Genomic DNA, 24270 nt, shown 5'->3' on the forward strand with positions numbered 1-24270 from the left:
TTTTATGGAAAGTAATGTGTTACGTTACTTGTAAGTTACTTTTGCTATATATTCTGAAAGAAAAGTAAAATCACGTCTGTAGAACGCAGGAGAAGAAGGTGAACACTCTTCAGCAATAATAAAACAAAAACTATGAAGCACAAATGTTAGTTTATATAAAGTCATTTTTGGGATTTGTGCTATATTTAACCTATTTAATTATTGCAGGTTTGCATCCTTCTGAGTTTGTATTTTTACTGGTATAATTCATTTTGATGAATACTGAATCTGTTTTTTTGCAAGTGAGATGAAATAATGCATGTTCACATTTAGTCTAGAACTACAGTAACATGTTCACAGCACACGCAACGCCTCAGTACTTCTGATTTCACTCAACATGGGGACAGGAGACTTGTCAGTCAATAAATAGAAAAACAAAGTAACGTTCTTGTAAATTAAAAAAGTACTGTTACTTTACTAGTTACTTGAAAAGTAATCTGATTATGTAACTTGTGTTTGTTGTAATGTGTTACTTCCAACACTGATTATTATTAGCTATTAAGAATAGGTGATAAGAAAAATGCTTCTGCAAAAAGCACAATTCCACTTTTTCTTTCTTTTGATTTTGAAGTGAAATATGACATGACATGGTCTTGACAGGTTTCCTGAAATTCATCATAGGTGAGAAATATAGGTCTTTAAAATTCCTCTCTGTCAGGAATTTATTGTTTTGTTTTTTTTCTTCCCCCTCTCCACTGCCAGGTAAATTATCAACCATCTCCTGACATCAAAGCAGCTTTCATCATATTATCATTCTCCGCGGCGCACACATCTTGAAAGCCTTTCGGTAAATACTTGATTAATATTGCGTCCATCAACGTGATGATCAGCAACTCTCCGAGCGCTGAGAGAGAGGAGGGCAGACAAGAAAACAGGAATGTTTCATTGGCATCAGCTAGTGTATAATTGGCTCGTAAAAGTCTAATTAGTCCTACAACCTGCAGGAAGGCAATGAACACAAACAAAATTATAATATGCAACGCGCTAGCTGATGGGCAAAGTTGGTTTCCATCAGCGTCTGTCAGTGCATATGCTTAAGTTCGCTCGAAGCAAATTGTGTTTGACAAGGGAATTGATATGTTTATCCTCCTCCTCTGTTCTTTCATATTTGTTTAGTTTTTATATATATATATATATATATATATATTATACACGTGTTATTCCTCTACGCAACATTTGCTGGCGTCGTACACTTACTGTATATTCTGTAAGTGGGTTGGATTTAAATAAAGACCTGGGAAGTTTGTAATTCCAGTCGGGTCACGAGGATAATGATAAACATTCCCTCATGTACGATGACAACGCGCCATGTCTGTTGGTTGCCAAGGCAGCGGTGTGCTCGCTCACCTTGTATGAATGGAGACCTGTGAGATTCGCCTAACAGCCTTTAGAGACGGCGGAAGGCGGGTGGAGTGGAAGTGCGTCAATCACCGAGTGCCGGTACACGCCCACGGCAACGAGCGATGTTTGTGTACGGCCCAGGATACAGAAAGACACCAGCTGCCTCTTTCCCAGGTCTCACCTCAGCGACAACAACAAGCCAACTCCCTTCCACGCTCATATCCTGTGGTTTTAGTTATTATCTGATTATCTGTTTTTCTTTTCAGATTGTATATATAAAGAACGATATGTTATTGTTTTGTCTGTGTCCTACATATCATATTTAAAGTCCCTCATTTCCGTTACGACCGGTTCAAGCAAGAACGATAACTATATTAGCCCCCACACACCAACGGACGAAAATGTTTTGTTTATTAAAAGCGCGGGCTGCATCGCTTACAGCGTTAATGCTCGCTTCTAATTGGCTGACCATGTTTTGATCCTTCGTGAGGTAAAAAATCTTAGTTCCGATGATATTTTATTGTAATAGATTTGATATGGACTTTACTATTCTCCTAGAATTAGAGAGATTATTAAAACTTTATAGTTATCCACCTTATTCACCTTATTCTTTAACACCGAAGTAGGCTAAGCCTATGAGTTAGATTTCCGGTTCGTTAGCCGCTATAGGAAAATAACGAGAAGAATAATAACGTGCAGTAAACTGTAAACCAGTGTGCTCATAATTAAGATAACACAGATAACTAGCTGTTTTGTACAGCTAAAAATAGCTGGGCGCGGATGAGACCAGAAGCCTGACCCATAAAATGTACAAATGGCTGCACCCACTCTTACAGGAAGAAAAAGGTGGATAGCTAGTTACCGTCCTTGGTGTGAACGGCCCTGTTAGGCAGGTATGGCTAGTTGCTATGACAACAGGCCTGCACATGCTCTTCTTCAGTGGTGCTAGAGGGTCTCTCGTAGCCCGATAGGGGGATCGGGTAGACATGATGTTCAGCTGGAGAGGGACACAACAACCTGTGCTCATGCAGAACAGCTTGTCCTCTCCATGGATGGCAGAATATTTAGAGCTTGGCTGCGAGGCTGACACACAACTGCTGTGTTACACCTGCACAAAGGGAGTAATCGGTGGACAAATATGCCCTATCATGGCATTGTCCATCAAGGACATTTTGCTGGGGCGAATATGATTGGTATAAGCTTCAACACAACGGCTTATTACAGAGACAGTGGTTACATCACGATTAAGTAATCGTGGGAAACCAGGTCACTTTTTTAAAGTGATACCGTCAGCTTTTACAATGGTAGGTATGGGGTTGCAGTGTAGTAACTGTGTATCTGGATTATTTTTGGACTTTACTGGGTTTATATATAATTTTAATACACAATTAAGCTATGCTAAAAAGACCAATATGCTGGTTAGTGGTAGACTAGCATAGCATGGTTGCAGCAAGAAACGGCTGGTTAAGAGGGACACCAGCATCCAAAACACAACATATGCTGCTGACAGCAAGAAGGGAAAACTTTAAAGTCTTTTATAGAACATATAGTCTGGACTGAAATCAAGCAGTGAGTCATAGGTGTGTCTGAATATATACACAAGCACACATTGTCATGAGTCATACGCATCCAATAATAATGTGTGAGAATTATGCCCTCCTTCTTTTGCAGGTGTTGTTCAGGGCATAAACTTGACAGTATCAAAATGTCCTGTTTGAAATATAACCTCACCTAACACAGCCATGAGTCATCCTCCACCAACACTGATAAATCTGTGCACTGAACATGCTGTAAAAGTTGCAATGTCCTTGCGTTTTCCAAGAAATGGCACAATAGCGGTAATCACTAGTGATTTAATGATTTTCGGGATGTAAAATGTGAGTCAGTGCCTTGAGTACATCAGATATGCTCATAAATTTCATTCTCAGAATGTTATGTAACCCAAGTTTTCAATGTGAATGAAGATATATGCTTGTGTTTGTATGCTAGCACCGCATAGTCTCTTACTGTGCAACCAACAAAGGCTGTAACCACCGGCCGTCCACCCCCACACTGAGCTTGTAAACAAAACAAGAACTCACGCCTTACAAGCTGCAAAATGCGAGCTTACACAAATGTCAGCCAAAATCCTACCAACGCACTATATATATATATAAATTATTTGTGTATAATAAAATAATATTTAGTGTATACTATTTAAGAGCTCACGCTTTATTATATATATATATATATATATATATATAATCATTTGTGTATAAAAGTTGTTATATATATTGGACTAAATACATGTATAATAAATATGTGTATAATTTGTATTTGTAATGTGTGTGTGTGTGTGTGTGTGTGTGTGTGTGTGTGTGTGAAAATGAAAGTAAATATAATTGCATTTTCTGCTCCATATATATAGACAGTCTTTATGATGTATGCATGTATGTGTATATAGTTTATATATAAATATATATTTTATTTAAACGTTAAATTTATTTATTTCTATATTTATTTAAAAATAAATAAAAACGTAAGTACTGTATAAATGTTTTGATATATGATATATAAGTATTTTATATTTTTATAAATATATTTTATATGTATACATTTATATATATATATATATATATATATATATATATATACACACACACACACATATATATATACAGTTTTATACATTTATTAATATATAATGTATTTCATATAACATTACTATTAATCATTTTAATATATAATATAATTATAATAAATATAATTAAATATATTTAATAAATATTAATATAAAATTGTTATATATATATATTTATAATTTTAGACTAAATGCATAATACAATACAAAAACGTTATAAACAATTTGTGTAGAATATTTGTGTGTGATAATGTATGTGTGTCTATATTGTTAATATATACAGCCTATATATAAATATATTTTTGTATTTATATTTGAGTTAAACATTATTTGTATTTATTTAGATATTTATTTATAATAAATAAATAAATAAATGTAAATATATTAAATACATAATATACTAAATATAAACAATTGAAATAAAAACTATATTTTTATTACATAAATATTATATATATATATATATCTGTGTGTAATAATGTATGTGCACACACAAATTAAAAATGAAAGTAAAAAAACTGTTCAATTTATATAGACAGTCAACATGCTGATCATATTTGCTTAACAGGCATAAGACGTCAGATATATTCTGAGATGTATGCAACTACTGCCCTCCTCTGGTCAAATAGCTAATTGCAATTAAAACAATGGATTTCTGATATCATTTCTGATATCTACAATGGCAGCCCTTTTATCGGCATTGTAACACAAAGCCTGAGGTGTTCCTTGCGATTCTAGTAATTGAAGAATTTTAAGAATTTTAGTATTGTTTTCAGATACGTAAACATACCGTATCATACACTGACCGTGCTGAGTGAAGTGGGAGGGTTTGTTCGAGAAATGGAAAGTTGTGGTGAGGTGCAGGAAGCGCGTGTGTGGGCGTTTGAAGCGGAGGACAGTTCTCAAGGTCCCGAGGCTACGATATTTATAACCCTGCTGGTTCACCCTTGCTCTAGCTTGCTTTCTCTTGCCTCGTAGATGCAGGAGCATCTTTATCCAGGTCACTGCACAATTCTGAGAGATGCTATTTTTAGCTTTCTGCATGAGCGGATAAGGTGCATCTGTACCACAAATACTGATTTGCACATTTTCCATGACCATGCAAACCCTGATATAACCAACAGGAGTGTGTTTTATTTTACTGTCGCCCTCCACTGTTTGCTTTTCAATAGAAGGTGCTAAAAAAGAAAGCCTTTTGACTATTCTTGAGCCATCACATCCTGATGCAACTGATTGACGCACATTAGCACATCTAGAGCAACCCGACTGTCCTACAGAGAGAACCATGAGTAGCAATTCTTCACAATCATCTTGCCAATCTGCACCCAACTGTTACTGGGTGGGGTCATCGCTGCCCTGCAGGGGTCCTCAGTCTGCTACATTGTTTTAGTATGCTAAAGAGGAGCGTAATAGATGGGCGATAGCACTGTTGTGGTAATGTAGTGAAGCACAATGATATTCACTGATAAGCCATTAAAGAGTAACACAAGGGCAGTATCTTATTTGTAGAATCTTGGCTGATTTTGACTGGAAAAACTGCATTTAATGCTAATTAAAAAGCAGTATTAGATAGCCTACTAATCATATTTCTGGAATTGGATTTAACTATTAAAGCAAAGATCAGAATTAGACCAACAATTTCTCAAAAAACTTCTCAACACCCAGATAGCACACTTACGTCTGCAAGATGTCTGTTAAAAACACTTGATCTGGAAAGCATCTGCTGTGTACAAACATCTGACAGATGTCTGTAAGATGTCAGTTTTAAATACATTATATGTCATAAACATCTTAAAAGCATCTAATATGAAACGTCCTATAGACTCATTGCAGATGAGCAAAAAAAATAAAAATAAAAATAATAAAAATAAAAGTCTTCCAGATGTAAATGCAGATGTCAAATAGACGTCTCCATGATGTATGTGTGCTATCATGGTATAGAAACTCGTAAATCTTTGTTTTTTACCTTTCAAATGTGTTATTTAATTTTTTTTTTTTATCCAGAAACAACTATCTACCTTTTACACGTTTCAAATTCATTTTACTTTTGTTAATCGGTTTAGCAGGAATCCATAAACAGTGAAGCAGAGAGTCAAGACACTTTTTAGCGAATCTGAACATGATCCTAAAATGTACACATTATTTTAAAAAACAGATTCAAAAGAGGTAAGAAATCAGTTTATTATAAACCTATAGGCTACAAATATAATCAGATATAATCACATATATTGTATCCTCAAAAAGAAACATAATTTATAATTGTCTGCAATGATTTCAGCATGAAAAAGTAGCCTAAAAAGATCAGATTTATTTGTGTTTCTTGCAAACGTTTGAGATGATGAAAACGACGATTTCAACAGCAAATGAGTTCACTGATCTTGTTCTCCAAGCTCATGTTAATATAATCAGTGTTACTTCTATTTGTTTGGTTTGGCTGTAAATTTCACCGCTTTTTATCATACAATGATTAACTGAGTATGTAACCGATACTATAGTACAAACTACCGTGAACATGCAATAAACAGTATTTATTTGTTTTGAAGATATCACTGTACCTTATTCAGTTTAACCCAAATATTAAAAACACATTCTGTACACATTTTTGGTTATGAAATGGTAACTTTGGATGCATTTAAGACCTTTACGGAAAGGAACTCAATGCAAGATAAAATCAGAATTCAGTGTAAGAGCATAATTAGCATTCACAGTGACAAAGGTATTGTTTATTCATGTAAAAAACCTGTGACGCTACGCGATGTGAACACGCCCTCTGTGATCTGCAGTCACGTGGAGCCTTTAAACTGGCGCCATTTTATCAATACGCTCTTATTCTGCCGCAGTCGGCGTCGTGTACTGCACCTATTCTGTGTGTTAGAGAAAACCTGAGGTAAGAAATCTAGCTTTTCTTCGATTGGTTTTGGTGCAAAATGAAACGTTTGATTCTGATGTTGCGTTATATTGATGCATATTTTGTGAAGCTGGTTGATTAGTCGCATTTAGACAGTATTTAATGCACTATTGTAATTTGTTTTTTAAAGAAAAAAATATGGTAGGCTTTTTGAGTTGTAACAGCCGTTTTACTCGACGCTCTATAAATGTAGTATATAAACAGTTTGAGTTCAGTCGGATTTTACTAGGTTTCTTTGTTCCTCTTGTAAAGCACAACAGCTTGTCTTGACCTAGTTCCACTGACCTACTTTTCTCAAAACTGTCGCATTTAATAATGAATAGTTACTTCATGCGAGCGTTAAAAAAATTAAGACCGATAAAAATTTGAACGCATAGGCTTCAAAAGAGTTTAATCAGATAAAGCAAGTCTTTGTGGCAAAATGGCTGCAGCACGCTGTGAGGAAGAGGATGGGCAGAAAATGGCGCTTCCTTGTGGCGCACTTTTAGAACACGATGCGTGCAAACCGCGCGAAACATTTTGTATTTTGTATTTTTTTTTTTTTTGTCTGCTTCTATGTTATTAGTGCTAAACGGTGTTTTTCTTGCGTAATTGTGAAACTTTTTTCTTTTATTTCCTGTAGGTGATTCAACATGTCTGACGAGGGAAAGCTCTTCATTGGTGGTCTGAGCTACGATACCACAGAGCAGTCCTTGGAGGAAGCTTTCTCCAAGTATGGAACAATTGCAAAAGGTTTGTGTTAATTTTAAACTGCTTTTAAGTGGCATTTGTTTAAATTTGAGTAGCTTAGTTAATCTTTATGCATTCTTTTTTTTTTTTTTTTGTTTTAGTCGATGTAATAAGGGACCGTGAGACTGATCGTTCCAGAGGCTTCGGCTTTGTTACATTTGAAAATCCAGAGGATGCAAAGGATGCCATGGCTGCAATGAATGGAAAGGTGAGATTGGACCCCTTTAAGGACTGGGGAAATTATAAACAAAGTTTATTTTTAGACATGAAAATCTGACCTTTGTAGTAGTACTCTGCTCATCAATCAAAAATGAACTTGTTTTTTTTTTTGCAGTCTGTTGATGGCCGCATGATTCGTGTGGATGAAGCCGGCAAATCTGGTAGACGGTCCGGTGGCTTCAGAGGAGGTTCTGGAGGCGGCAGGGGGTTCTTCAGGGGTGGCAGAGGTAGAGGTTGGTGCTCTTAGTCTTGAATGCGATTGCACAGATAGCTGCATTTGCATTTCAAGTAGTCATGTAATCATCATGACAAAACTGGTGGCCCACCTGAATTCATTTATCTAGAACTTTTTGCAGTGGTATTTCACTTGATGTATGTGCTAATTAAGTTTTTTTTGTGAAACAGGTGGTGGAGGATATGGTGGAGACAGAAGCTACGGTGGTGACAGAAGTTTTGGCGGCGATAGGAGCTATGGCGGAGGTGAACGGTCCTACGGTGGTGGTGATAGAGGCTATGGTGGTGGGGATAGAGGATATGGTGGTGGAGAGAGAAGCTATGGCGGAGGTGACCGATCCTACGGTGGTAGCGGCGGATACTCCAACAGGAGTGGTGGATACTCCGGCGGCGGCGGCGGTGGATACAGGGATAACAGGTGAGGGATTTTTTACGAATAGAGTTTTTGCGCATAAGGAACAATTTTATGCTCATTGTTACAGCGAACACTTGGAAATATGGCAAATATTACTTTTGGTTTTAGGAACCAGGGTGGATATGACCGTTCTGGTGGATCCTACAGAGACAACTATGATAGCTACGGTATGTATTGATTGTTCAGAATTACTCATTTTATTAGACAACTGCACCAGTAGATCTCAGCCCACTAGAGTTATATATAGACACAACTGCCATTTTTGAACTTTTGAGTTCAGTCAACTTGGTTGCCTGTATCTTGGAATTGCTGACCACAATCCAGAAAGTCATTTTACAGTGCTAGCGACTAAAGTCGGTTTTGTGCACTTGATCAGAATAGTCAATAAGAGCTTGTTCGAAAAGAATCATGTCTTGGTGTCAGTTCACTGTTTGGAAAGGATGTTCACAATGCTCCAGTGCCTTTACACTTCTGCCTACTTCTTGTCCTCAGCTTCACACGAGTAAAAAAAATCCTGATTGCAAGATCATCCCTCCGCTGGCTGTATTTAAAAAGATGCGCTCTTCGAAGACTTTTTTTATTTTTACTTTTTCTTTACGATTTGTGTTCTGGTTCCAATGTTCTATTAAAGACAGACTCCTTTTTTACGTGTCAAGTATCCGCAGGATGTTCCTCTCATTGAGGAGCGGCCTAATATCCATGAGCATTCACTTACTGTAAAGAGTTTCAAGCCTTGTGAGGCTGCCTGTATCTGCCATTTTTACCTTGCGATTGTGTTATAGATGCTCTCAGAGGTTTGACATTGTCCTTTGTTGTTCTTTTTAGTGTGTGTTTAAGAAACTGTCTCTAAAACCATGCGTGAAAATTGACCTGTCCAACACAGCCTGATAGCTTCTACAACCAATTTCCTCAAAGTTCTTTGGACCAATTTCTTAAGATCGGCTCACTGAAAGTGCTTAGGGGGGCTTTTGCATTTAAACCATTTTAAAACGCCACCTGAAAATATTCTAATCTGATCCTCCAATAGAAGCTTGATAAGCTGTGATGTGTTCTTTATTGCTCCTTGCCTCCTCTATTTTGTGATGCATTCCTTTAGTGAAGCAAGGCAGGCATTGGAGTTGTCTCCAGCAAACCTCCTTGATGTTGCTAAAGATTTGTAAATATCCATTATCCAAAGAGTAAACCGCTTAAATGGGTCGTTCCACCTCAAGTTAGGACTGACGACCCAAGGTACTTTACTCTTTGCGCAGTCTAAATTTATTTTTTAAAAGTATGCTCTGTGGACTGAACTTATCCTCTTAAATGTCAAGATTTTGTTCCTCCTTGGAAAGAAATGTGCTCTGTTCTGTATATCAACGCCTCAGAATCCTTTTTTTCTTTTTGTATTAATCTGGCTTCATGAAGCCCATTAAAAAAGAATGGTTGGAAAATGCTCTTTCTTTTGCCTTCGATTTTAAAAAGCTCAATGCAAGCCAGATGAATGTTTTGGAGTGGCTAGCTGGGGATTTAGCATCTGGGATCTTAAATATGCTTCATTAGGCTAATAAGACTTAGAACTAGTTAAGCAAACAAGCCTAAAGATGAAACGTTGCTGTTATGGTAAAGCAAGCAATGGCTCTGTATAATGCTTCATTGGATCCAAGAGTTCCCTGCTAGCAATTACGGAAATCGACAATGTCCTTGGAGAATGAAGTGTTGTGCCTTCCGACTCAAGAATCCTGAGATGAAAGCTGCTCTTGACTAGGTCATTTGTGGAGATAGGCCTGTAATGTGAGGTAAAACCTTTTGCTCTCCTGTACGCATCCTACAACAGTTCTCATTGTCCATGTTTTCTTCGAATGTCGCTTCGACCAGTGATTATTACATCTCCAGAATCTGTTCAATCCTGTTCCACAACCTAAAAAAGAAACACTTCCTGTTTTCCCCCTTTTAAAAAGCTGCATGACAACTTTTTTTTTTTTTTTTTATAGTGCGCTCGTGTTTGGTGGAAAGTACCTCATGTGGCCTTTGAAATGAGATTAAGTACCTGTTCTGATCTTCACCCACTTTAAAGATTTGTTTTTGGTCACTCATGTCGAAAGATTTGAAATTTTTAAAGACAAGTCGCCATCTTCGTCACCTCACCGTCTTGAGTGATTCACTATGGAGACTTTTAAAACAAACAAACAAAAGTTTGGCCCTTTGTTTTTAAACATTCTCAGTTTTGTGCTAGTTCTCGCACTTGTTTAGTCTAGACGTGTTTATGTAGAGTCTAATTTTGTAAGATCTTATAAATGCATGATTTGTATTATAAATGCGTCTTTCTGTATAGTAAAGTACCTTTTTATTTTTCAGACTGACTCACTTGGATGTGTGACATTTGAAAACTAAAGAAGCAAGTTGACCTTTGATGAAATGACTCCTTTTTCATGGTAAAGAGAGGTATGTATTGGTTGATGATTTTTATTTCTTCAATGATTGTTAAAGACGCACGCGTTTTCTTTCCCCTTAATGTTTTTCTTTCTGCTAAGTTCTTATGGCTTTGCCTTTTTACAGAGCTCATGGAATTCCCTGCTGTGCAGATGAACCAATCTCTCCCAAACGAAAGCAGAGAAAGTGTCAAAACACTTGCAAAAGATGAACGATCAATCTTGCACCTAAATTGACATCTGATTGCTATATTTTGCTGGAAGTAGTGTTTCTGTAGAAAGTCGTTCACTTTGAAGTGTCGTGAGAATGACATCAATTCAATAAAGTCTGTTTACATCTATTTTGTTCAGTTCTTTGCATTGTTTTGGCGTAGTTTTCAGATTTTGTGAAGTGTCATAGTACACCTTTACCACAAGGTGGCAGTGGTGGCCAGCTAATACACAAAGGCCTCCGAAAATGAAATGCTTGTTAGGCTTGGGCAACAAGAGTTGGCCTTTATTTTAAAAACTTAAATATTTACTGCCACAGATTTTGGATTAGGAGTTCTAAAACATATTCAAACTTAAATTACACCAAACAACTAAAGTCTATCCAGCTTGCCTTTTGAAGGATTCTTTGTAGGTTCTTTGATCCTTCAAAAGAGCAACCATGTATTTGCTTTACTTTAAATATCCTTTTATCATTTTAAGGCCTGGTTTTACAGACAAGGCTTAGACTGAGCCAGAATTAGATGTTGTTCAATTAGGATGTTAAGTAGTTTAATAAACATGATTGAGATCTTGAGACAAAACAAAGGCACCAATATATTTTAAAATCAGTCAGTGCAAAAACAGTTCAGACTTGCATTTTAGTCTAGGACTAGGCTTAAGCCTTGTCTGTGAAACCAGGGGTAAGAATTGTATTTAATTTAATCATAACTTTAAATCATTTATACAATAGCTTCACTGATCTGTTCATTAATCAGTCATTTTATTTTTCCATTGCGGTTTGATTTTGTGATTGTGTGGTTTTAAGGGATATCTGGCTTCACAATAAAGAAAAAAGACCATGTCTTAATTTCAAGGTTTTTAATGTAATGCGATCATGTTGTGAAGCAGTAATTTTCCATTGCTTTCCTTGTGGTATAACAAAGTGAGCATTGAAACATAAGCAACAAAGATTGATCAATGAACTTTAAATTCTTTGTCTTTACATTGTATCCTGGTTTCTGCTCTTCCATGGCTTCATTAATGAACCTTTTGTCTGAATGAAGACTTGGGTAGTAGACAATGCATTAAAATACAAATTTTTGGTTCTAGATGAGACTTGTCAGATTTTGGGTTCCAAACAAAACATTACTGTTGGGTTTGGGTTTTGGTGTACAGCGTCTGGAGTTGGATCTAGTATTTCTGGTGCTTCAGGTGACATGTTCTGACGAATCCATGGAAGGTAGTGGGAAATACCAGTATACATTGTAATGTGGTCTCCATTGCTCTTCTTTTTGTATAATGACATAATTCCCTGTGCAACACCTCCACAAACAAGTGGACCCCCAGCGTATCCCTGTGAATAGTATAAATTTGATTATTAGTAGATCAAAATGCACTGATACGCCGTGGATAATTAGTGAGTGGTATAACTTTAAATACCTGTGCTGGTCCAGTTGATCCCTCACTGCACAGAGTATCAGCCGTGCCACAGTTTTCAAAGTCTATCAGAGTCACATTTGCTTCTTTAAGAACATTTGATGGAGACTCGTCATGGTATTTCTTCCAGCCCCAACCCATGACCATGCAGTCCTTTAAGATGTCTTCACTCTCAGTTTTTGGTAAAGTGATAGTACTCACAGTTTTGTTTAAAGTGGCTGGGGTTTTGAGCTAAAAGAGAAGATGCAATGTTCTTGCTTGAATTGTTAACACTTTTCTTTAAATGTTTGTTTTTTGTTCCTTAATTTTAAAGGTAATGCATTTCCTATCATGAAAGGCTGTTTTTCAAAGTGTGATGGCATTGAAATTAAGTTTTATTTATTACCTTTAGAAGCATGATGTCATGACCTGTTGTTTTCATATTTAATTCTGGATGTGGAATGGGATCTACTTCTACACCGTCAGATAAAAGATTGGTGTCATCGACCCCCAAATAAACCATAAGATGACTACAAATGACAAACAAAAAAGGAAAGAAAATTGCAAGATTTACAACAAAATGATGTGAAACTCTGAATGTTAAGTTACCAATATAAAAGACACTTAATGTTCAGTAATATTATTAATGTGACTGCACTGATAACAATTGATAAGAACAAAACTTGAATCAGAATCAGAAAGAGCTTTATTGCCAAGTGTGCTTACACACACAAAGAATTTGTCTTGGTGACAGAAGCTTCCAGTGCACAGACAGGATCACAAGTGACAAGACACAGATAACAAACAAGTGATTAGAATAAATATATGAAAAGACACAAACAATAGACAAATAAACGAGTGATTAGAATAAATGTCACTCGTTCATTTGCCTATTGTTTGTATCTTTTAAAATGAATTAAGCAGAATAATGACACTATTATTTTCTGTATAGCTGCTTTGTAGCTGAATCATATTTTAAAGTGCTCCTATTATGCCTTTTCAAATATGATCTTTCATGTAGTGTCATGTAGCTGTATGTGAACATAAACTATCTGCAAAGTTGTGAAGCCGACAGTGTCTATCTAAAAAAAAAAAAAAAAAAAAAAAAGAGTCAGCTCACATTTGCCTGAACGAGTCGTCAGGAATTCAAATCTTTTTTTTGTTACGCCCATACGTCACGAAGTAACACATTTGCATAATGTCCGCCCACGTTCTACGTCGCGAACGCCCACAAACAGTAAAATTTCCACGTGGTTTACCTCACATGGAAATTTACACGTACATTATACAGAAGACGCTGTATCCTACGCTGTGAGTAAAATTGTTTTATATTCACTTCCAAAAGATGATGAATCTACAAAGACTGTATTTTCTAGAGGTCGTTCAAAATACGTAGTTGTGTATGTTATGTTGTGTAACAACCCTGCACATGTCTTGCTCACCGGCTAACTCATGCTTCTGTAGTTCTGTAGTTCAGCTGTGGACCCACTGTAGTCTGACAATTTGTGATTGATGCAGCTTGACTGTCTGTCTGTCTCATTAGTTGAAGTAATGATAGAAGATGGCGCACGAAGCGGCTTTCACACCGAATGCGGAAAGCGCTGTGTTATGAAACCCATTCGTTTCAGTTGCTTCTGCCGCGTGAGGACGGCTTGTTTTCCTGCCTTAACCAAAGCGCACGCGCAGTGGAGCGCGCAAGGCGTTCAAATGAGTTCAAATGAGTTCAAATGAACTTTTGCTGCTGTGCTCTGAAGGGCCGCACTGAACCCAGCGGCCAGCGCAGCACTTTCCGCGTTTGGTGTGAAAGCCGCCTTAATGCATTATGCAATGTTGAAGTTTACAGCATAGAGGTGTGCCCGGTTTGCTCACATAAGCAAATTGCCAGCACTTTCGACGGTAGCCCGTGCTAACTTGTCGATCAGCCACTTCAGCCGTTTCATCGTCAGACTCTGGCTGGAATTGTTATGGTAAAATCGATGCCATTCTATCAGTGATGGAGTACTCGAGTCCTGGACTCGGACTCGAGTCCGACTCGAGTCACTATTCTTTGGACTCGAGTCCGACTCGAGAATCCACTCTCTGGACTTGTGACTCGACTTGGACTCACGGATTGATGACTCGTACTTGGACTCGGACTCGAGGATATATACAATCGGACTTGAGCATTCATCACTTTGTTTTTGACTAAATATGTTATAAAAAAATTATATAAGGTGTTACACTTTTCCTGTTTCGTGCCCAAGACCGGCCGCGATCTCCCTTCACAGACACTGCTACCTCTCGCTCTCTTTGCTTGACAACACACTCACTGACGTCACTCACTTTTACGCTCGTGCAATGCATGATGCATGATTCACGGGCTAAATGTTCACATTTGTAAAATGCAGAAAGACGTGCCCCGGATCGTGAAGTTCGCCTACGCAAATTTTGCTTCTAATGCTGGAAAGAGCAGCGCTAAATGTTGTGTGTGTAATCGCACAATTGAGGAAAAGACTGGGACAACCTCAAACTTTAACAGACACCTGTCACGGATGCACCCAGAAAAGTAAGTAAAAAGCTTTCCATTGCCTAACGTTAGCTTTTTTCAAAAAAAATATTATTGACTAATGCATATATGATAACAAACAGAAGAAGCTAGGGTTAATGTATGTCTGGTTCAGATTACAGCATTTTTTTGTCTGTTGATAACTTAACGTTACTAGTCACTGTGCCAGATCAGATTTTTGCGATATTTGTCTGTTGCGATAGTCAACCTCTTTAATACATTTTATCAGTTTTTTTGAAGGTCCCAGAGTGGAGACATGTAGGCACTCTCAGACTCGAATACGGGACTCGAGACTCGACTCGGACTCGAACACTGGGGACTTGAGACTCGACTCGGACTCGAACTCTGGTAATGGTGACTCGACTTGGACTCGACTCGGACTCTTCTTTGGTGACTCGGACTTGGACTCGGACTCGAACACTGGGACTCGAGACTCGACTCGGACTCGACAGTTGGTGACTCGACTACAACACTGCATTCTATGTATTAACAAGTATCCAGGGCTGTCAGTCAGTTATGGCAATGGGCGTTTCGTTCTGCGACACCTTTGTTTACATTGGGCGGCTGTCATCACATAATCCTTTCTTACCAAAAAACCACCACATGCTACTTTTGACACTTTGTCACGAATGTAGACCATGTAAGGTCGACTGTGTGGAACGGAGACTTTACCACCAATGATGCCATCATGGATGAAGAAACATAAAAGGAAAGAGATTAGTTCTATGAAATGGCAGCATATTCTGAGCATAAGTCAGAGCATTGAAACATGCAAGTAATATTATTCAATAAAGTCTGTTCATTTTTTTTATCTTTACTTTGTTTCCTGCTTTCTTTTATTCATTGGCTTCCTCTGTCAGTTTTTTGGCTGATAGAAGATGTAATTTAGTTTTAGGTTCTAGACTAACTGCAGTAAAAATTAAACTGATTTTCGGTACCAGACAAGACTTGCTGTTTATGTTTTGGGGTCCAACGTCTGGGGGTTGGAGCTAATGTTCTTGGTCTTGAGACTCGATCTGACATTTTTGGGACTTCAAATGACATCATGGTGTGACGGATCCATGGAAGGTACTGGGAAATATGAGTGTACCCTAAGAGGTAGTCTGCATTTGCCTTTTTTTTGGAAAATGACACAATTCCCTGTGCGACACCTCCACAAACAAGCGGACCCCCAGAAACTCTCTGTGGATTATATCATTTGAGAAGTCTATGGCAGCCCATAGAACCATCTTCAGACTACGCTGGCAAAAAGTTATGGAAAGTTGTATAATTTTGCACACTAATAGAGGACAGTCCCATTGTTAACCACTTCCAAAAGATGAGAATCTAACTCAAACTGTATTTTCTAGACTTCGTTCAAACTTTCAAAAGTTGTGTATGTTAATGTTGTGTAACCGTAAGCCACACATGTCTTGCTCACCGGCTAACTCATGCTTCTGTAGTTCTGTAGTTCAGCTGTGGATGTGATTGATGCAGCTTGACTGTCTGTCTGTCTCATTAGTTGAAGTAATGATAGAAGATGGCGCACGAAGCGGCTTTCACACCGAATGCGGAAAGCAAAAAGTTATGAAACCCATTCGTTTCAGTTGCTTCTGCCGCGTGAGGACGGCTTGTTTTCCTGCGAAAAAAGCGCAAAAATCGCAGTGGAGCGCTAAGGCGTTCAAATGAGTTCAAATGAACTTTTGCTGCTGTGCTCTGAAGGGCATGACTGAACCCAGCGTGCCAGCGCAGCAGTGCCCCTGGTGGTCAAGCCGCCTTAATGCATTATGCAATGTTGAAGTTTACAGCATAAGGTGTGCCCGGTTTGCTCACATAAGCAAATTGCCAGCACTTTCGACGGTAGCCCGTGCTAACTTGTCGATCAGCCACTTCAGCCGTTTCATCGTCAGACTCTGGCTGGAATTGTTATGGTAAAATCGATGCCATTCTATCAGTGATGGAGTACTCGAGTCCTGGACTCGGACTCGAGTCCGACTCGAGTCACTATTCTTTGGACTCGAGTCCGACTCGAGAATCCACTCTCTGGACTTGTGACTCGACTTGGACTCACGGATTGATGACTCGTATTTGGACTCGGACTCGAGGATATATACAATCGGACTTGAGCATTCATCACTTTGTTTTTGACTAAATATGTTATAAAAAAATTATATAAGGTGTTACACTTTTCCTGTTTCGTGCCCAAGACCGATGCGATCTCCCTTCACAGACACTGCTACCTCTCGCTCTCTTTGCTTGACAACACACTCACTGACGTCACTCACTTTTACGCTCGTGCAATGCATGATGCATGATTCGCGGGCTAAATGTTCACATTTGTAAAATGCAGAAAGACGTGCCCCGGATCGTGAAGTTCGCCTACGCAAATTTTGCTTCTAATGCTGGAAAGAGCAGCGCTAAATGTTGTGTGTGTAATCGCACAATTGAGGAAAAGACTGGGACAACCTCAAACTTTAACAGACACCTGTCACGGATGCACCCAGAAAAGTAAGTAAAAAGCTTTCCATTGCCTAACGTTAGCTTTTTCAAAAAATATTATTGACTAATGCATATATGATAACAAACAGAAGAAGCTAGGGTTAATGTATGTCTGGTTCAGATTACAGCATTTTTTTGTCTGTTGATAACTTAACGTTACTAGTCACTGTGCCAGATCAGATTTTTGCGATATTTGTCTGTTGCGATAGTCAACCTCTTTAATACATTTTATCAGTTTTTTGAAGGTCCCAGAGTGGAGACATGTAGGCACTCTCAGACTCGAATACGGGACTCGAGACTCGACTCGGACTCGAACACTGGGGACTTGAGACTCGACTCGGACTCGAACTCTGGTAATGGTGACTCGACTTGGACTCGACTCGGACTCTTCTTTGGTGACTCGGACTTGGACTCGGACTCGAGACTCGACTCGGACTCGACAGTTGGTGACTCGACTACAACACTGCATTCTATGTATTAACAAGTATCCAGGGCTGTCAGTCAGTTATGGCAATGGGCGTTTCGTTCTGCGACACCTTTGTTTACATTGGGCGGCTGTCATCACATAATCCTTTCTTACCAAAAAACCACCACATGCTACTTTTGACACTTTGTCACGAATGTAGACCATGTAAGGTCGACTGTGTGGAACGGAGACTTTACCACCAATGATGCCATCATGGATGAAGAAACATAAAAGGAAAGAGATTAGTTCTATGAAATGGCAGCATATTCTGAGCATAAGTCAGAGCATTGAAACATGCAAGTAATATTATTCAATAAAGTCTGTTCATTTTTTTTATCTTTACTTTGTTTCCTGCTTTCTTTTATTCATTGGCTTCCTCTGTCAGTTTTTTGGCTGATAGAAGATGTAATTTAGTTTTAGGTTCTAGACTAACTGCAGTAAAAATTAAACTGATTTTCGGTACCAGACAAGACTTGCTGTTTATGTTTTGGGGTCCAACGTCTGGTGGTTGGAGCTAATGTTCTTGGTCTTGAGACTCGATCTGACATTTTTGGACTAGTTGTGATGGTAGTGAAATTGTTCAAAATTATATATTACCTTTAGAAGCATGATGTCATGACCTGTTCTTCTCTCATTGAATTTTGGATGTAAAATGGGATCTACCTCTATACCATCAGGTAAAACGTTGGTGTCATCGACCCCCAAATATACCATAAGATGACTACAAATGTCAATATACATACATATACACATAATAAATGTCAGATTTACAAAGTTAATAATATATATTTACAATACAATGATATTACTGTTGTTTTGGATGTCAAAAGTCATCCAATGTCACCCAAAAACATTTAATATTCAGTAATGTTATCAACATAACTGCACTGATACCAAAAAGTGAGAACAAAAACCTGAACTGAATTAAGCTAAATAATTGCTATTGTTTTCTGTATAGCTGCTTTATAGCTGAATCTCATCTTGTAACATCGACACTTACTGAACTCAAATCAACATTGAAGTCACATGTGTGCTAAAGTCCATTCATTGGTTCATCCACTCAACCGCCCCAGAGTTTGTGGAACCTACGGTGATCGCGAGAGGACATGTTCAGTTCACTTAATTTTGTCATGGCCACTACATATTAACTCGTGGGAACGTCATATTATGTCCTGGCCACGCAATGTTAAGTCCAGATGCTATGTTGAGAGAACAACATCCATTTCTCTGGCCACGACTTCTTATGTTGAGGGAATGACATTTTTTCTCGTGGCCACGATTTTAATTGCGTAAACAAAAAAAAAAAAATTTAATTAAGAGGTGATTATATTAATTATTAAAGAAATTAATACATTATTAAACAATTATAGTAACCATAGGCGATGCTGTCTACGCGAATGCTGTCTACACGTGATGTATACAGCACTCGAAAGAAGTTTAGGAAAATGTATAAATGTTAGATAAAGTACATAAAATAAAAGGCCTACAAGAAAACCTTTTTATCCATTCCACAGTCTTGTAAGTCCAAAACTGATCGTCTTTTTTCCGTAATATTTGTATTATTATTAGGGGCCAAGCACCGGAGGTGCGGTGGCACCTATTGTATCCGTTGGCGTTCTTATTATTAGGGGCCAAGCACCGAAGGTGCGATGGCACCTATTGTATCCGTTGCCGTTCTTATTAGGGGCCAAGCACCGAAGGTGCGATAGCACCTATTGTATCCGTTGGCGTTATTAGGGGCCAAGCACCAGAGGTGCGGTGGCACCTATTGTATCCGTTGGCGTTATTATTATTCCGCTTCTTCTTCTTCTTCTTCCTCTTCCGCCGCAAGTCTATGGCAGCCCATAGAACCGCTTGCGGGAAAGTTGTATAATTTTGCACACTGATAGAGGACAGTCCCAACATTAACCATAGCAAGTTTGGAGTCTCTAACTCAAACTCTCTAGCGCCACCACTTGTCCAAACTTTCAAAAGATTTATGCTAATAACTTTTGAACCGTAAGCCACACAACAAAAATTCTTTTTTCCTCTGATTCCTTGGCTTATGCCGAGTTGAATGGACACCAAAATTCAAAAATCGTAAGATTTAGTTTTTTCGCTATTCTCAATTGTTCGTAAAACCTACTTTTTCGAACTCGTCCTAGGCCGTTGCACCGATTGTCACAAAAATTGATCCAGATCATCTTCAGACCATGCTGGCAAAAAGTTATGGAATTCAAGTCGATTCGTCCAGCCGTTCACGAATAACATGCGAAAGAATTCTACGAAAAGCTAGCAAAAATCAATGTGAGGCTATATCTCCGTAATAGTTTGTCATATTGACACCAAACTTGGTGTGTGTTATAACAAGCATGACCTGAGCCTACCTGCAGTGTTTCGGTGCAGTGCCCCCCTAGTGGTCAGGAGATACGAAAAATGGCTATTTTTCTTTATAACGTCTGAATGATTTGTCCAAAAATCACAAAACTGGTCTCTTTAGATTCGGTGTGTCATACCGAGTCGAACCATATCCAATTTTCCCATGTCAGCCATTTTGGGTGTCGGCCATTTTGAATTTAGCTTTAAAATGCTGTATCTTGAGAACGGATTAGCGTATCGTTTCGACATTAATTACAAAAATGTTCGGCACCATGCCCTGAATGTACGTAAAAATTTCGGGGCCAGCGCCACCTTGTGGTCAAAAGTTATAACGAAATTTCAAAAAATGCTAATAACTTTTGCGTACATTAGCCTATTGAAATGAAACTGATTTTGATAGATTCCTTCGGTCATGCTGAGAACACCGATACCAATTTTGCCAATTTTGGCCGAACTTCCTGTCCGCCATTTTGATTCATGTTGAAAACCTACTTTTTCGAACTCCTCCTAGACCGTTAGTCCAATTTTCACTAAATTTGACTCAGATCATCTTCAGACCATGCTGACAAAAAGTTATGGATTTTGTGTCGATATACGAAACCGTTTTCGTTTAGCGCATCAACGAATTTACTGGAAAGATGCCGAATTGCATCCGAGTCTGTATCTCTGCAAAGCTTTGACATACTGACACCAAATTTTATATGTGCTATTGTCACCACACTCTGACCAAGCCACATCAATTTGGTAACAGTGCCACCTATGGGTCAGAAGTAATACGCCATTCACTAAACATTAATAATGAAATTTACAAAAATGCTAATAACTTCTGTTTACATTAGCCTATTGGAATGAAACTGATGCCAATAGATTCCTTGGGTCAAGTCGAGAACATTGATACCCATTATGCCGAAATTGGCCAAACTTCCTGTCCGCCATTTTGATTAATGTACAAAACCTACTTTTTCGAACTCCTCCCAGACTGTTAGTCCGATCTTCACCAAATTTGACTCAGATCATCTTCAGACTATGCTGGCAAAAAGTTATGAATTTCGTGTCTATTTACAAAACCGTTTTCGTTTAGCGCATCAACAAATTTGCTGGAAAGATGCCAAACTACATCTGAGGATGTATCTCTGCAAAGCTTTGACATAATGACGGCAAACTTTGTGTGTGTCATTGTCATTTCACACAGAACACGTCACATCAATTTGAAAACAGCACCACCTGTTGGTCAAAAGTGATAAGCCATTAAATTTTATTACGATTGGTTGTATTTATGATTTTTCAGCCATTTCAACTGATATTATCCTAAAATGGCTTAAGTTACTCACTGTTGTAGTCGGTCTGCTGCTCCTTGCCGTGCTTAACTCCTCATTCTGCCTCTTTTGTGCTTGGCCCCGCAATTGCTGCTTGCAGCTATATTTATTATTATTATTAGTCTATTGATTATATTTTTATATTCGTTTATATTTGTTTTTTCCCCCTTCATGTCGATCTCTCGATGTTCTGAATCTAAAGGATAGCTTACTGTAAATGCCTGACATTCCAATAATGCTTATGCTATATGATTGGGATTTTTATTGGAATGCAGTTTAAAGAGGCTGAATTTAACATATAATTAATAGACTTGCCTATATAAATACTATAGTCCCAGCCAGTGCCGGCCTGTAGGTTTGTGGGGCCCTAGGCAAGATAATGAAAATAGGCCCCACTAGTGTAAACAGAAATTTGACGAGTGAAGAGAAAGCACATAAAATGACTATTTCCATTTTTAAGCGTGAATGTGTATTAACTGTAACACATTCAACAAATGTATGTAAACATATTTAAACAAATTATAAAAAAAAAAAATGGGAGCACAAATGAGTAAATAGATACACATGAAACACAAATAAATAAATATAAATGAAGTATAAACTATAAATAAAATAAACAACATAAAATAAACATAGGCCTACTAATATTCATAAATGATAAGAAATGCAGGCTATTCTGCTTGTTTTAAGGATGGATTGATGATCACAAGAAAAAAAAAATGCATTAGGCATTGGAAGGTCTAATTATTTAACATACATTAAAATTTGTAACATGCTAAATGTGCTCAATAACTGCACTTTTAAAAATAAAGGTGCTTGACAATGCCGTAGAAGAACCCGAACTGGCATAAAGAACCTTAAACATCTCAAGAACCTTTCTGTTTCACAAAAGGTTCTTTGTGGCATAATTGCTATTCAGATTATAAAAAGGCAAGAAAGACATGGTTCTTTGGCTTCTTTGCTTCATTCTTGATGTGAAACCACGTCGACACTTACTGAACTCAAATCAACATTGAAGTCACATGTTTGCTAAAGTCCATTCATTGGTTCATCCACTCAACCGCCCCAGAGTTTGTGGAACCTACGGTGATCGCGAGAGGACATGTTCAGTTCACTTAATTTTGTCATGGCCACTACATATTAACTCGTGGGAACGTCATATTATGTCCTGGCCACGCAATGTTAAGTCCAGATGCTATGTTGAGAGAACAACATCCATTTCTCTGGCCACGACTTCTTGCGTTGAGGGAATGACATTTTTCTCGTGGCCACGATTTTAATTGCGTCGAAAACAACAAAAAAAAAATTTAATTAAGAGGTGATTATATTAATTATTAAAGAAATTAATACATTATTAAACAATTATAGTAACCATAGGCGATGCTGTCTATTTTGCAATGCTGTCTACACGTGATGTATACAGCACTCGAAAGAAGTTTAGGAAAATGTATAAATGTTAGATAAAGTACATAAAATAAAAGGCCTACAAGAAAACCTTTTTATCCATTCCACAGTCTTGTAAGTCCAAAACTGATCGTCTTTTTTCCGTAATATTTGTATTATTATTAGGGGCCAAGCACCGGAGGTGCGGTGGCACCTATTGTATCCGTTGGCGTTCTTATTATTAGGGGCCAAGCACCGAAGGTGCGATGGCACCTATTGTATCCGTTGCCGTTCTTATTAGGGGCCAAGCACTGAAGGTGCGATAGCACCTATTGTATCCGTTGTATTGTATCGTATAGACCGTTAGTCCAATTTTCACTAAATTTGACTCAGATCATCTTCAGACCATGCTGACAAAAAGTTATGGATTTTGTGTCGATATACGAAACCGTTTTCGTTTAGCGCATCAACGAATTTACTGGAAAGATGCCGAATTGCATCCGAGTCTGTATCTCTGCAAAGCTTTGACATACTGACACCAAATTTTATATGTGCTATTGTCACCACACTCTGACCAAGCCACATCAATTTGGTAACAGTGCCACCTATGGGTCAGAAGTAATACGCCATTCACTAAACATTAATAATGAAATTTACAAAAATGCTAATAACTTCTGTTTACATTAGCCTATTGGAATGAAACTGATGCCAATAGATTCCTTGGGTCAAGTCGAGAACATTGATACCCATTATGCCGAAATTGGCCAAACTTCCTGTCCGCCATTTTGATTAATGTACAAAACCTACTTTTTCGAACTCCTCCCAGACTGTTAGTCCGATCTTCACCAAATTTGACTCAGATCATCTTCAGACTATGCTGGCAAAAAGTTATGAATTTCGTGTCTATTTACAAAACCGTTTTCGTTTAGCGCATCAACAAATTTGCTGGAAAGATGCCAAACTACATCTGAGGATGTATCTCTGCAAAGCTTTGACATAATGACGGCAAACTTTGTGTGTGTCATTGTCATTTCACACAGAACACGTCACATCAATTTGAAAACAGCACCACCTGTTGGTCAAAAGTGATAAGCCATTAAATTTTATTACGATTGGTTGTATTTATGATTTTTCAGCCATTTCAACTGATATTATCCTAAAATGGCTTAAGTTACTCACTGTTGTAGTCGGTCTGCTGCTCCTTGC

The 24270-nt window shown here is 38.0% G+C and overlaps 2 protein-coding genes across 6 annotated transcripts in view; one reads left to right on the forward strand and one right to left on the reverse strand.

The window, feature by feature from the left end:
• Window positions 1-6764: 6764 nt before the first annotated feature.
• cirbpb (cold inducible RNA binding protein b) lies at window positions 6765-11254 on the forward strand. 5 transcript variants are annotated; one of them, XR_007825384.1, is made up of 8 exons: window positions 6831-6887; window positions 7531-7640; window positions 7739-7845; window positions 7972-8089; window positions 8262-8508; window positions 8614-8672; window positions 10840-10926; window positions 11041-11254. XR_007825384.1 is itself a non-coding variant. In XM_051095294.1 (7 exons), the coding sequence occupies exons 2-7, from the start codon at window positions 7541-7543 to the stop codon at window positions 9009-9011; spliced, it is 645 nt and encodes a 214-aa protein (XP_050951251.1). In that variant the 5' UTR covers window positions 6765-6887; window positions 7531-7540; the 3' UTR covers window positions 9012-9229. The 5 variants fall into 5 exon arrangements, 2 of the variants coding, with proteins under 2 accessions (XP_050951251.1, XP_050951252.1); XM_051095294.1 differs by lacking the exons at window positions 10840-10926; window positions 11041-11254 and adding an exon at window positions 8998-9229 and having other exon boundaries at window positions 6765-6887; XR_007825385.1 differs by lacking the exon at window positions 11041-11254 and having other exon boundaries at window positions 8262-8507; window positions 8606-8672.
• A 1219-nt stretch (window positions 11255-12473) lies between these two features.
• LOC127153965 (mast cell protease 8) overlaps window positions 12474-24270 on the reverse strand; it is a 52667-nt gene continuing 40870 nt past the window's right edge. Inside the window, exon 8 of the mRNA XM_051095286.1 lies at window positions 12474-12770. Coding sequence (XP_050951243.1) covers window positions 12489-12770 — 282 coding nt within the window. The 3' untranslated portion in view covers window positions 12474-12488. The remainder of the gene's footprint in view (window positions 12771-24270) is intronic.

Source organism: Labeo rohita, chromosome 22, assembly GCF_022985175.1.
Source record: "Labeo rohita strain BAU-BD-2019 chromosome 22, IGBB_LRoh.1.0, whole genome shotgun sequence".
Lineage (NCBI taxonomy): Eukaryota > Metazoa > Chordata > Actinopteri > Cypriniformes > Cyprinidae > Labeo > Labeo rohita.